We start from the raw sequence: 15,848 nt of genomic DNA, 5'->3' as shown, positions 1-15,848 counted from the left end.
CATTTCCACCGTGTGCAGTACACAGTGAAGTAAGACCATAGTGCTGCATATAACAGACACAGGACCATAGAAATTGCATGTATGGCGAAAGTGCAACAACACGAATAGACAGACGACTAGAACAATACAGACACAAGACAGTGCAATAGAAAGCTGCAACTTTGCATATCAGGAACGAAAGAAAAAGTATGCTTGGAACTGTAACAAGTGTCAAAGTTGCATTAATTCTGCCTTTGTAGTGAGTTTGTCTTTCCACAATCTACAAAGCAGGAATACATTTCAGTCGTCGCGGCCAGTGCAGCGGATTAATACCACCCAGTGACACAAAGGTCCACATCCGCGATTCAAGTAGTTGGCAACATAGTAACCGCATGTTGAACAATAGGAAGTATGCTCGTCAGTATAAAGTGTGTGGCTCTGAAAAGAGCCGTTGTGTTGACGTCTGAGATCCAGTTTATTTGGAGCTCGTGTACTTGGTCACGGCCTTGGTGCCCTCAGACACGGCGTGCTTGGCCAGCTCACCGGGGAGGAGCAGGCGCACTGCGGTCTGGATCTCCCTGGACGTGATGGTGGAGCGCTTGTTGTAGTGGGCCAGGCGAGAGGCCTCGGCAGCGATGCGCTCGAAGATATCGTTGACAAACGAGTTCATGATGCTCATGGCTTTAGAGGAGATCCCGGTGTCGGGGTGGACTTGCTTCAGCACCTTGTACACGTAGATGGCGTAGCTCTCCTTCCTGGTCTTTCTCTTCTTCTTGCCGCCCTTGCCGGCGGTCTTGGTCACGGCTTTCTTGGAGCCCTTCTTGGGCGCGGACTTTGCAGGTTCAGGCATTTTTTTTCTTCAATACTCTGCAGCAACGAATGAGCTCCGTGACTGAGAGCAGCGCTTTTTATACAGGCTGTATGCTAATACCACTGCGCAGGTCCTCGGATCTCATTGGTGGAGCCGCACAGTGGGCCGGACGTTGTGTTGGAGGGAATTTGTGAATTTTGCTGAAACAGGCGCGCGTCTAACAAAGACAGTGGACTGTGTGATTGTGGCTCAGATTAAAGTTACGTTTCATAACTGCATAGTTTAGTGCAGTTTAATGTCTCACTAGAGCACACATTAGACTGAACCATTCACTTTTTTATTATCTGGTGTTCATATATTTTTTTAACTGTGGATTTTGAATTTAAACTAACATTAAAAATCTTAAAAAGGAGGGAAAAGAAGGTGCACTTCCACCGGGAGGATCAGTGTCTGAAGCAGCATGTTGTGTAGGATCATTTTCTGTGGGAGAACACAGACACGATCCGTGAATCAGATTGGTAGATGACCGTTAGACTAGTTGATGCTGGCAACACTTTCACAAGAACGAAATGGTGTGACAACACATTCATTTAGTAGCCAAGTGTGTGTAAGTGTTACCGAAATGGTTTGTGTATAAAAAAAAGATTAATATTTGGTTCCAGCAGTTAAAATATTTTTTTCCTTGCAATTTGTTGTGGTTCATATTGTGATGCAGGGCTGGACTGGCCATCGGGCATATCGGGCTACTCAGGTTAAACGTAATATATAAGTCACTTAGATAACCTAAAAATGTTATTTTTTGGCTTTTTTCAGTGTTTTATTTGTTCGTGAGTAAATCGATTTGGCTGAGATTAAAGTTATTAGATTAGATTGGATAAAATAAAACTTTATTAATCCATAGGGTGGGTTCCTCTTTGGTTTTTACACAGCTGAATAAACGTCAAACAGAAAACTGATTAAACAGAATCGAGAATTTACACCAGTGTCCTGTTATATTTTAGATAGCAAGGAACAGACAGCTGAGTTTATTAAACTCCACCGAGACAGCGGTGACACAAATCTGAAGGCTAGACCGTCCAATTTCACAGCCGTTTACTTCCGGCCTACCCGAACTTCTTAGGACCCGGCCCACGTAGACCGTGAAGGCCGGGTCCTCAGGAGGATGCAGCCCATGAATTTGGACATGACTACTGTTGCAGAGAGAGCGCGTCGCCCTGTAACCATGGCAACCGTAACGCTGCCGCCTGGAAAAATAGAACGTAGCTGTCAAAAAAAACCCAAACAGTCCTGACCCGCCACAATATGAAACAGGAAAGTACCACCGTGTAATCCATTTATTTCAACAAAGTAACTGTATTCTAAATACCACCTTTTTAAACGGTAACTGTACCAGAACACAGTGTATATATATATATATATATATATATCTATATATATATAGATATATATATATATATGTCTCTGACCAGGAATGCAGATTTTGTTAAGAAAAATAAAAAAAATTAAAGTCTGGCTTTGTTGAACCTGGTCTACAGAATAATATCTCTCAGGACTTAATTTCAGTTTTAGATCTCTTTGCTGTTTCACTGTGAGGCCTTGAAAGTTTAAGGTCCAGGTTTTAAGGGGTTAACTCAGTCGTACCTCAGTCTCAGCTGTTTGGGTTTCTCTTTGTGAGTGATCTGTCACCAACTTTTTTGGGAAGTGGAGACGGTGTGTGGCTGCACTGCAAAGTGGACAGACTCTGAGAGCAGTATTAGTATAGTATTGATATTTTAAGTCTTTTTTTAGGTTAGGTATGTAAATAAATAAAATAAAACATTGGTGGTTTTTTTCTGCACAGATGTTAACAAAAATTCTTTAATTAGAACAAGATTTGCAACAAAAAAGGATTTTAAAACAGTTTTGTATAGTAAATAGTAACAATTGACTTCTTTTAAATTTGGTAACAAATAAGGAATTCATTAATGTTGAACAGAAAAAATGAAAGGATGTTAAGCATACAGCTTCATGCTAATTTTGTATATTCATGCTTCTGCTTTATTCAATAAACATTTAAACACATTAAGTTTTTTTCCTTTTTGTTTTTTAAAAACAATCATTAGTGCATTAGATGTTTTTCACAAATATTTTTATGTTCATATCATCTAAAATATGTGTGTGTTTGTGTGTGTATCTTATGAAGATGATAGCTGAGCTCTTCTGAACCATCCCAGATTACAACCTTCCCACCAACACACGACACTGTGTGTGGTGTAAAGCTCCAAGTGTTACAGGTCTCAGTGGTTTCTCCAACTTCACAATTTTGATAAACATAAAAAAGAAAAACATACATCTGATGTCTATCATGTCTGATTTACATCTGCTTTTTGTGTCTTTAAACCTTCCTGTCCTTCTGCTTTTGTCTCAAGCACTAAGAATCACTTAACTTCAGATCCGAAGTGAACTGACATTTTTCAGCAGCACTTCTTTCATTCTGGCTCCAAACTGATTGAAGGAAGCAGCAGATGCTCTCTTTAAACAGAGACATCCCAGAGTGGCTTTGTTTTCTCACCTTTTACTAAGTCCACTGAACACACTCTATATGGTTATAATCATGGGTTCATCACATACTATTTTATAAATTATAAAACTACTGAAGTAAAGTCACTGATTTATCACTGAACATAATTTGATTATAAATAACCCGATTTTAAACCTCATTGTTGTAAAAACTGATTATAAAGTGTCACATGTGAATTTCTTAAACACAGCCTGCACCACATTACATAGAAATCTCTTCCTGAACTCATATATTTGAGGTATTTTTAAAAAAAACTGGTGTGTCTTTGGCTTCCGTGGGATGAACTGACAGGAGTGATGAGAAGTCATTTTAAAACTGGAAAATGAGAAAGATCCAGCATCTTATCCCTCTCTCTCTGCGAGACAGACCAAGTGCATGTACATGTTGGACAGCTCATCAGGAGGGACAGTTGATCAGAGAAACTGCAAAGTCGGGAAAGAATGAACAAAGCTGCAGGTAAATGCTGACAACTAAACACCACTCAGAGTCAGGGCCAGCCCTAGGGTTTTTGTGACCTTAAATAAGAGTTTATATACAGCCCCAAAGCACTTCCAGCACAACCACCAAATCACACACACTGCTCATAACTAGATGAGGATGAACACACACAAGAGTCAGTGCAGACCTCTGCAGATACGTTCCTCTCAAGGGAGGGTGTAGAAGCCTGTGGTAAAGTCATCAGTGACTGAAGCTTCGGAAGATGTTTCCTTAGCATCAGCCATGTCAGCTGAGGCAGACGTTTCTGTTTTTATTATTTTTATTTTTCATACTTGAGCACCACAACTAAATATTACTGTAGGAGCCATTTATGTAATGTAAGGATAATCAAAATTCTGTAATTAGATGTAGCTTTTCATATCTGGCCCAGCAATCTAGTAGCTAGTTAGGTAGACACTGGGGCTAACCAGAAGTTAGCTTCCCAACCCGAGGTACTTCAAAATTGCAGATTCTCAGGATTCTAAATCTTCTTATGCAAACTACAAAGACATTTACCTGATGATAAAAGGCTTATTCAATGTTGTGTGAACTTGCGTGCCAAGGGCTTAAATGTAATAGATTTATATGTAAAAGTACAACAACTTGTGTGTGCAACAAGCAACACAGAAAGTCATGTGGCCCCCTCTAGTGGTTTTTGGAGACAATTACAACTGGCTGCAGAGCACGAGGAAAGTAAGGCATGCAAAGAAACAATCGAATCCCTTATTATTATTATTATTGTTGTAGAAGCGTCTGTGGCTCTTTGATGGTCTCAGTTTTTGAGTGAAGCTGAAATGTTGATTTGACAATGGAATTAATTTCTAATGTTGCTCAAAGTCTTTTTATAGCTCAAGACAAGGACAAGGTTACCATATTCACACCATGAGGTGATGACAGTATGAGGACTTTTATAACTATACATTCATCTAGTACAGATCATTATACTGGTCTGTCTCCAGGTACTTATTTTATGCATTTATTGACAGCATTGACAGGATGTAATCTATTTCGACAACTGGTACCAGAAAACGGTGGAAACAAAAATATTGGTCTACTAGTTGTAGTTCCATATTAAAGTAACAAAACAATGCTGGGAATTATTTAATGCCAAGTTGCTGTTTCTTGCGAAAGATTTTCATTGAATATATTCCTAATGCTCTAACTTGCTATTCTGCAGGGGAAGAACTGTGAGTGTGTATTATGTAATCTAATGTGCTGGTATTTATATAGCACCTTTGTAGTCTAGGCTTCTTTGGTCATTACCACATATCCGTATTCCGTTTTCCTTTTTGGGATCACATGAGAAAGTAACCTTAGTGGAGAAAAATGGTAGGCTTGTTAGGACATACTGATTGGGGGATAAAATACAGCAATAGTTGAATACAATTTTTGTAATTGTGTTTTGATGAAGCTCCATGAATGCATGTTAAAATACTCAGACTAATAGTTTTACCTGTGGACTTTCACAGATTTATATGTGTTCCTCTACCAGAGGCCTAGGAGTTTAAGGGTTCTGAGTAGTATCATAACTGTTCTTAGGACTGTGCTCTTCTGGACAGAGACCTCTGATGTTGTGACTGGAATCTGCTGCTTTCACTCTTCCAGTTTTGAGGTTACAGCTCCCAATGGTCCTATTACCACTGGGATCACTTTGGACTGTACCATCCACATCTGCTCTAGTTGTTCCTTCAGTCCCTGGTACACCTCTATTTGCTCATCCTCCTTCTTCCTCAAGTTTCCCTCTGCTGGCATTGCCACATCTATCACAACTTCAGAGTTCTGCTGCTTGTCAAGCACCATCATATATGGTTGGTTGGCCAGAAGCTACATGTTGATTTGCCACTTAAAGTCCAATAAGACTTTTTAATCTGTGATCTAGAAGCTTCAATTCTAGCAGTGTAAAAGCAACCTAACATCAGACTAGGACTAAACATATTTGGGGGGTTGAACATGTTAAAAATGTAACACTATAATGACAGTGCCTTGGTTGAGTAGACCTAATATCAGTATGTAAAAATGAATTGCACTAAAGTAAATTGATGACATGTGCAATGGCATGACATATATTTCATATGTATCCATTTTCTTTATGTGTTGTTTTGATGTTACAAAGAGTAAACTTGTCACATACAGCAGTCTAATAGCTGAGTGGATATTTTGGATAGTTTAGTTGTGCATAAAAGTGCACTATCTTTGTGGTAGTATACAATGTTCTTTAAATAAACTGACTTCCTCAAAATGATCTGCTTATCTCACAGATCACTTGCAGAGAACCACTGTCCAATGACTCAGTAAAGCTGAAACCATACTTAATAAAGCTACATGATTTTAGTGATTCTAAGATTTTAATTGTCACTCCTGTCGACACAAATGGCTGCTTGGACACTTTCAGCTGCCATGATATAAGCTCAGCTTGTGTCCCATCATTCGGAGAGAGGCCTGCTGTTTCTTCACTCTCTCTGGCTTTTTCAGAAATTAAGGGTCATGGGGGGAAGTTGTACTTTGGATCATTCTGACAGTCAGACAGAGAACAGCTGTGCCAAAGTCAATTGTGATGCACCTCCTCAACTCCATATTCAACAAGAAGCATTATTCAAAATTCAGAAACTCCTCCAGTTTTAGTTACAAAGTAAACAAGTTCCTCAAATCGAACAAGGATTAGGAAGTTTTTTTATGGTCCCTGCATTTTCCTAATCTAACTGTGATATAGCACTGATATTGGTAACCTGGGATTGATTAGGACTCAGTAAGAATAACTTCAGTTACAAATAAACAAACAAAAAACCCCAAAATGAAACAAGGAGTTTTATAAGGTACAGTAAAACTCAGGAAAACTCTCAAATCAAATTAATTTACCAGAAGCATGAAAGATTTTTTGTCTGCTTTCTCTTCCCCTTTGATCATAAAGCTGCATCAGCAATATTTCAAGGTCACAAAGTCAAATTTAATCTGAAATTTGTTCATTCACAATCAAGACATCAAAGATGTTTCATGATGAACAAACTGCATACAGGTAGATTAATGATGTTGATGTTTGTACACATGTACATTGTATCATCGCATCACTATCCTCATTAGCATGTTTTGTGTATAACTGAACAAATATAAGGAAGTGAAAAAAGGGAACAAGTGACTATGCAGTTGTCTTATAATCTGACAGACACAGACGGAGTGAAGTGTCAGACGCTGTTCTTCTGAAGTTTAACAACTTTTCTGCATCAGGATCAAAACCAAAATGAAAATCCTCCATTTTCTCTTCTTTGTTTTCTTGTCAGGTGAGGACTGATTACCTCATTGTCTCTTTCACGCTGCTTTTTATTTATTTTTATTTTTTAAGGGAACTTTATAAAATGCACATATTCGCATTTGATGTTCATCTTGCTATTATTGTTATTATCTGACAGATGCAGCTGTGCTAGTCAAGGCAAGGCTCAATATTTGGTCTGCAGCTGAAGGAGCAAATGCTTCACTTAACTGCCACTTAACTTTACCTGGAAGCACAAAGTTCTTCTGTAAGGAAAAATGTGAGTGAGCAGAAGATATCCTCATTAAAACAGATGGAAGCACAGCTCAGAGTGGGAGATACAGCATTAATTATAAAGATGGATCTTCAGGTAAAGGAATTGTGTCTGTGACCTTCACACACATGATCAAGTCTGACTCAGGCATGTACAGGTGTGGTTTGGGAAAATCTTCTGCGCCGGATTCATACTCAGACTTTGTGGTCAGAGTTTCAAATGGTGAGTTTGTACTAAAGTATGTGTGTGTTTCTGTGCATGTGTTTCAGCCTAAGTACTTGCACCTACAAGCATCACATTATCAGATGCGTCTTGGTTTTAACAGCAAACCCCTCCCAAGTTAACATCTCTGATCAAGAATAATAGAAGCAAGAAGTTTGCTCTGTTTGCAAAAATTGAATAGTGGCTAACCATTTGATATTATGGGAAAATTAAAATATAGCAGATGAAAGGTCACCCATCTGTACTTCAAAATCTTCATTTTGTGAATGTAACATTTTGAATGGCTTCTTTAAATATGCTAATGTTATTGTAGAGTAGTAACTGTTCCTGCCTGGGGTCAGGTGTTTCTGAGATTTTCACTGATTTTATATAAAACTCAGAATATCATCAATCATGCTTACATGCTACAGGAAATGTGACACAACAGCTTACAGGAAGCACAGACTAATTCATGTTCTTCTATTTCACAGATCTGGATAAAAACTCTGGTTTTACTCGCACAGAAACTGAGGGAGAAGCAATCACATTGGGATGTGCCTATACTGTGTATGGACAGAGGAAGTTCTTTTGTAAGAATCAGTGTAAGAATGAAGGGGAGATCCTCATTGACACAAGCAATGATAAATCTATGAGTGGCAGATACAGCATTGAATACAGACCAGGATCTCTGTTTGGACTGTATGCGACCATCACACAGCTGACCAAGTCAGACACAGGAGGGTACAGGTGTGGTTATGGAAACCCTCTGTCTCCAGATTCATATTACAGTAGCAGTATTGTTGTCATTGATGGTAAGTAGGATGATAAGAAATATGTGATTTAAAAAAAAAACAATAGCATGCTATGTCATTCAGTAGGATAAAATAAGATAAAAACTGAAGACTCTTGCTACTCACCATCACGGTCGGGGCTATTGTCTCTTTTCAGTGTCTTTTGTTATTTTGAATAACACCTTAATTTAAGTTTAATTTAAGTTCTAATGAGTTGCCTGTATCCTGCAGTAAAACCTGAGCAGAAGATTTGTGACTCATAATTGTATGAATTAACATTTGGCAAAAGTGCATAACAATCCCTATGTTAAATCTTTTGTTGGAGGGAGCTGTTCTTTTAAATTTTCTCTGTCTCTTCAAAGATGTCTGTTCACATACATATAAAATCATAGCTGAGCCCAAATGTATTCGAGTGTTACAGTCAAGTTGCAGTTAAAGTTGTGTTGGTGATGACATTATTTTCAACTGACAGACAAAACCTGTGTCTCAAATGTGGCTTGAGAAAATTATGAATCAAACTGAATTTCAAAAAAATCACACCGTTATTAATTCTAGCCTAAAAGCATGATGGTGTTATATACTGAGCAGAAATTTATTTGTGATAGTCAAGCTACGGTTGATTGCTAATTTTAAAGTTAATGTACAAGACACTGCAGAATGTAATATTTTTTAAGGAAAACAATATAATCATGTGCAGAACAACCATCTGTCACACCAACATCCAGACTCAGTTTTTCAGTGTGCACTCAAATTTTCCACTTTAAGGTTTTGAAGAGTCTGAGTTCATCAGGTGACGTGGATTGATGCTGAGATTGAGTGAGAGGCTGAACATGACTTTCTAATCTGCTTTAAAGATTTCATTATAATGTTAATGCTGCATTTTGTGTTTGCCAAATGTTTTTTTTTTCAAGTATCACTACTCTTTTTTAAAATTTGTGTATTCTTCACAGGTTCAAATCCACATACTTCGAAACCACGAGCAACAACTAAAACAACACAAACACCAACAACAACAACAGCAGAGAGTCAGAGTTTCACTCCAAGGATTTCTACGTCTTCATCAGATTGTCCTCACTCCTCTTTGGGTCTGGTTGTGTGTGTCTCTGATTGGTGTTTTACTGATGGCTGTTTTCATCCTGCTCCTCTACGTTTATAAGACAAGGAGGAACACTGCACTGAACACCAGAGAAAATGCAGGCAACAAAAACATGGAGGTGAGTTTCTGTCACTTGTTTACTTTCTGTTTATCAGGTTTCAGTGACCACTGTTTAATCACTGTGATGTTCTTAATGAAGTGTAGTGAAAAAGAAATACTTTTTTCACTTAATAACAGACCAAGTTACAGAAACATGTTTCATTCTTGTTCTAGTTCTTCTGTATTTGCATGTCTTTTACTTCAAAGACAAACATCAATTCACCAACATTTTAAAGGTGTTTTATCTAAATATGTGAAAGCACATTTAGTCCTGTCAATATTCTGTTCTGAAGCAAAACTGCTGTACTTCTCATTTTTAATAGCATGAAACTGATAATGCATAATGTGTTTGAAACCTCAGCTTTTACGTTGTTGATGTTTTATTTTCAGTTGTCTGGCACATATGAGAACTGGGGTCCAACCTCCCAACATAAAGGCAGTAAGGACCAGGATCACTTCTACTCTGCATTGTAAAAGGCAGAAGTCTGAAAATGCTAATGTTCTGATGCTCTTTTTTGTCTTTGGGCAAGTTTAAGATTTTATATAATTTGCTTCATACACATATAAATATATATGAACTGAGCTTATTTTTTCCAGTTACTTTAGGTATTCTTGACTTCTTTATCCATAAATCTGACTGAATGAAACATTCATGTACCACATTTGAAAATAATGCAAAGTCTGCAAGCGTACTAAGATTTTTAATTACTGGAGATCAGGAAGAGTCCATTATGTTTTCCATTTTTATTGACATATTTAGCATTTCACACATATTTATGTGAATGCTATTCACATAAATATGTGTGAATAGCATTCACATGTATTCATCCTCACAATTACCCTCAGAGCAGCTTTGTCCTGTTCTTTACTGTGGTGGTGAGGGAGGTTGTCAAACTAAAGAAGAAGGCTTTGGTTAGTCTGAAGCAGCAGACCGATATGGGAGGGTCAAAGTGTTGTGGCTTAAGCAGTTATGGAAAAAAAGAAACTTGGTTGTTGGAGGAGGTTGTGGGTGAGACAGTTCACAGTTTGCTTAGAATCCATAACAAAGAAAACCAGAATAAACAAATAAACACTTATTTGTTTAGATGTGTAGTGTATGGCAGCAGGTGCATGATGGTTTCAACAGGCTGAAGAACAGCAGTCACTCAGCATCAGCACATTTATTCTCTATAAGAGGAACTCAGTTGCACATCGAGGCAGACTCACTCCAAAACCTCTGAATGCTTATCACAAACACTGTAATTAATGCTGTCACAGCTGCAGTAAAAAACAACAACAACAACAACAAAATAGAATAATCAATAACTGAAGTTTCCATTTTTTTCTCCATCAAAACTAGTTCTTATCACATGATTATTATAACGCTGGATCCCTCTGCACACGTCATTCACAACACAACATGTTGTTCCTCAGCATAAGGAAACAGACTGAGAAGTGTGTATTCAAAGGAGGCATTCAGGGGGAGTACTGCAGGCAGTCAGAGCCCAGAACTAGATATGAAACTAAGCACAAAGTAATGTCCAATGTTTTTTTTAATCAAGTGACTCTAATTTTTGTTCCAGGTTCTGTTTATTTGGTCATTTCTATGAAACAAAAAAAGTTTCATGTGAAATAATATAAGTTTCATATAAAAGACTTATGTTGTTGTGATTCTCGTTGTTTTGCATACACTGTAATGAGTGAATCAGGTCAGACTGTAGATTTTCCTTCTTCTAGCTGTACTGACTGACCTTTGACCTCATGAATGAAGCATGACGTTTTCCTGCTTAGCTGACTGGATGCATTACAGTCAGTCACCGGCCTCGATGAGAGAAACAAGTTTACATATATACATCATTATAGCTGAATGTGTGTTCGCCAGAGGGCGCTGCTTCTTTTGATTAAATCATCTGTTAAATGTTTACGAACTTTTGGATTTTAATAACAACATGTCACATTCAGGACAAACTCTTTCTGCATATAAATAAAGATTGATTCAACTTTAACACTTTAGGAAATAATAGAGTCACATTTGTGTTTACAGAGTTAGAAAGTGTTATATTTAGTTTAGTTTGAATCATGTTCTCTCACAGAAAAGTTCATACAAAATATAAATCATTTAATAACAGCTTCTCATCACAGGAATCATCTGTGTGAACAGATTCAGAGTTAAATACAGGAAATAAACAGAACAGGTACAAACAGTGTATATATCACAGTGATATACTGACGTATGAGTGTTATAGAGGAGGAGCATCACAGCAGCAACAAATTCACCAAATGTACAAAGTAACATTCAAAGAATGTCACAGAAATGCTGCAGTTTGAACATCAACACTCAGCTACAGTTAGAGCTGAAATGAGCCTGCCTGTCCAGATGGTGGCGCTATAAGCTCACTGTTTCTTGCTCTGTTCTGTTACCGACACCATCTTATTTTCAGGCTCTGAACGAAGTGACTGTCTGCAGCAGTGTGAATGACTCAGAGGAGGAAGAAGCTGCTGGTTGACATGAACGACTGATGTCGGAACAACTTTGTGGTTGTTCAAGCAAAACCACAAAGATGTTACAAATTGTTTCTGTTTCTGTTTGTTCTGCTTGGTAATATAAATTGAGCACTGTGTCTCTCTCATGCTCAGTCAGTGTATCTGTAATCTGTCCGTGGATGTTGGTGTGTGCAGAATGTGAGTTTAAAGAAGAGCAGACAGCAGCAGTAAGTATTTTATCTGTAACTCTGTATTTATGTCAAAACGTCTCTGAGAGTGTTTAAAGTGAAATCTCTGCTGTCATTATCATTAGGTATAATGTTATTATCCTGTTAAGCCCCAAAGGGCTTTCGGAGTTTCCTGTTTGAAAATGACTTGCCCAAAAAGAAGGGAGTATTTCTCTGCAATTACAAACTGGCACAAGCTTTGGAGTTGTCATCCAAACTGCAGGATCTGCAGGTTTTCATGTCTCTGCATAATGACTCATCAACATGTGAGGAGAAAACGTACAAATCCATCATGTACACAGTATATATTATAAAGATACACAGTTAATGTTTAACATTAATACATATCAGACACACAAGGTTGACATGATTCTCATCAGTCACTCAGTGTGTGAAAACAAACACTGACTTGACACAGATGTAGTAACAGGTAAAATTAATTAATTAACAACTCAGAATATTTTCCGCTAATGCTCACTATGTTTCAGTTATTCGGCTCAGGTTATAATAAAACAACAAATATATGACATCAATGAGCAAGATTACAACTAATAAAGTCATTTAATGGTTAATGACTAAATATCAAAAAAGATTATTCCTAGTTCAACAAGACAACATATAAAAATAAAAGATTAATTTCTTTGTAAAAATGAGAACAAAATAAAACAAAAATACTCAGTTCTCAGGCGGGTAAAACTCATTATAAGATAAGATCAATTCAAACATATTGTTCTTAAGATATAGACATGTTATTTAACAGCCTGCCTACAAGGGAGAAGTCACGGACTGTACCAATGATGTTGGATCAGTTACAACCAGGTCAGCCGTGCTGATGGTCTCTCAGTTCGAGGCTTGATCTGATTCACAGTTGATTGCTGATTGTACATGTGAAGCATTTTACAGAGAAATGTAAGTCACAATATTGGAACTGTTTATTTAGGCCTGCAGGCTCTGAATGAATAACGTGCCCTATATTCTTGTGAGGAGTGGTGATGGCCAAATAAAGCTTTCAGAAGCATTTAAGCTTGTATCAAAAAAGGCTTCATTACTCAAAGCTATAGGGCTTTGGAGTTGACGTCACGCCGCAATGTATTGTGGGAGCGCGGCGCCATCTTCCGGGTCCACAAATCAAAACAAACACACTGTGTTGGAACGATGACCACAAGAAACATGCTTAAAAGCAGCTCAAAAGAAAACGGACGGTATAGAGACTGATTGCATCCAGAGGCGAAGCAGCGGTACTTGAAAAAAATAGAGTGCATCGCAAATGTGGACCCATATGAAATACGGCAGTGGAGTAAAGACCCCGACGACTTACCGCCATTGTCCTACCCCGATATCTTTACGTATCTCGTTTGTGGAGTAAGCGCTTACACTGCGAACCAGTTTCGTAATTACAAGTCGCTGGAGGCGCACATCCAATTTACTAACGGCTGGGTGCAAGATTTGGCTATTTTCAACCTGTGAGTACGTCGTCATTAAAACCAAGGTAAGTCAGCTGGAGTGCATCGAGTGTAATAGCCATGGTTCACCCCCCCACCATAATTAATGTTATACATTTATCAATGAACTGCTAAAATCTCGTTGTCATATTATGTGTCCATAATTGTAAAGTTGATGCAAACTACCACATTGATAATCGGGCAAGATATTACATACATTTCATAGGCAGGCATCCCTACAGTTGTGTGAAAGAATTAGGGAATCGTTACATAGCACGTATGTCTGCAAAGTCACTCCATTCAATGTTTGTTCGCAATTTCTATAACTTCCGAGACCACCAACGATAATATTATTAAAGCTATAAAGAGTGATATGAACATATATAGAACTTACTGGAATGAAAATGTCTGGAGCACATCAACAGATATCTGGAGATGGAAGCGAACTGGATATCAGCTCGTCTCACGGCGGCTATCCAGGCTAGACGCCTTCATTTGGTAAGGTCCGCTATATGAGCTCCCTCATGTTGCTTCCAGGTCGGGAAAGAATAAAAAGACAAACCCTTTTTAAGCTTATTCCTGTGCCGGTCGTGCGATCGAACATTGTAGCCGACCACACAGCAAGTACAAACCATGGCTGTTGTGTGTGCCTTCGCTCCTTTTTCGCTTGCGCTTTGTTTGGACCCGGAAAATGGTGCATCAGGCCAAAATCCTTTCCACGCCCACCCCCATGACATCGCGCTCCAAAGCCCTATTCAAAGAGTCCTGTGACCAAAAATATGAAAAGCACCTTGAATCTACCAATTAAAATGAAATGCTTCATGATTCTCCATTTAAAAGAGCCCAGCTGACAACTTCTGTTTAATATCGTGTGACAATTCTGTCTGGTGAGCTTCACCCCATTTTCGACAGATCACATTTTTTTTCCAGCTGCAAGGATTTCAGTTTTGTAATTCTTGCAATTATTGAATTCATGTTTTTGATACTATCGCTTCTATTACACACGTCGGTTATATATCAGTTGTTAAGTTTAACATAGGAATGCTTTACAAACATTCAGAGATGAACTTACACACTTGCTGTACTTCTCTGGGACAGCTTGCTCAGAGGTGAAATGCCAGTTTGGCAGCACTTAGCAAGGCTCCAGATGCTTTCAGTGTGATGTAACTCTAGACTGCCGACAGGTCTCGCACACCACAGCCGCTCTATCATGTGACGCATACTTCTCCGACATACTAAGGTCATCTCCTGGGTTACGTTTTGTGAGGTGCTTTTGTGAACCAATTGGTAGAGCACATTTTCAGGCCCTACATCTAACTGAGGCTTTCACTGAAATCGACCTACGTCATTTTGTCTTTTCTACCAATTGGTTTACATCTGTAATGCCAAAAAATCCACCAGAAGGCACTGTGAATGGAAACTGTTGGCTCTTCTTATACCTCTCCCAACCAGGAAGTCAGAAACAAAAAACCATCCAACATATTTTGAGTGTTTTTGATGAAGCTAAGGTAGGAAGATATAATATTTTGATACATGATAGTGTTAGAGGACTTACTAAACAGATGTATGTCACTTGACAGCATTAAATAAGTGAAATTAAATGTTTAATAATTTTTTTTTAAAAGTGGTCAACCAAATGGATGATTTGTCCCTTTATGGTGCTAATGCTAACATAACCTAAATGTTATTAAAATTGATTATTTGCCATAAAATCAGACCACTAGACCCATTTTATTTATCCATTGCTATTGATAAATTACATTAAGTGTTATATTAGTAAATATTGTAAAAATCAAGAATAACATGTGGAAATCACAAATATCACAACTGATTACCTTTTGACCAAATTACAGTAGCTGGTAAATTAATATTACTAAGTTGTCAAAAAAATTAATTTCATGTTTAACAAGTACTATATGTACGCTAAACAATTATATGGCTAAAAATCACATGGTCCTGTGGCATGATACTCATGATACCATCCACCTTCAACCACAGTGTGTTTGAGGTCATGGCTTCATATGAAGCCACAAGGGCTGGCACTCTCCACCAGTATATTGCCAACAAACCAGATGAGTGGGACTTTAAATTGTTCTGCCAAGCAAGTTCATCTGGCATCATCCACGACTTGCTGCTGTATCAAGGGGGGTCTACATTCTTCAATGCTCCCCTCAGTGAAAAGGA

General features: G+C 38.1%; 2 protein-coding genes across 2 annotated transcripts in view; one reads left to right on the top strand and one right to left on the bottom strand.

Moving 5' to 3' along the window:
• LOC134624555 (histone H2B 1/2-like) overlaps positions 1-834 on the bottom strand; it is a 167,224-nt gene extending 166,390 nt beyond the window's left edge. The window contains exon 1 of the mRNA XM_063469553.1: positions 704-834. Coding sequence (XP_063325623.1) covers positions 704-829 — 126 coding nt within the window. The 5' untranslated portion in view covers positions 830-834. The remainder of the gene's footprint in view (positions 1-703) is intronic.
• Positions 1-15,848, top strand: part of LOC134624548 (uncharacterized) — a 102,318-nt gene that overhangs the window by 3,685 nt on the left and 82,785 nt on the right. Inside the window, exon 2 of the mRNA XM_063469548.1 lies at positions 4,004-4,006. Coding sequence (XP_063325618.1) covers positions 4,004-4,006 — 3 coding nt within the window. The remainder of the gene's footprint in view (positions 1-4,003; positions 4,007-15,848) is intronic.

The sequence above is a fragment of the Pelmatolapia mariae genome, linkage group LG3_W (assembly GCF_036321145.2).
Source record: "Pelmatolapia mariae isolate MD_Pm_ZW linkage group LG3_W, Pm_UMD_F_2, whole genome shotgun sequence".
Classification (NCBI taxonomy): Eukaryota; Metazoa; Chordata; class Actinopteri; order Cichliformes; family Cichlidae; genus Pelmatolapia; species Pelmatolapia mariae.
The sequence above is the reverse complement of the archived record's forward strand: the minus strand, read 5'-3'. Positions and strand labels throughout refer to the sequence as shown.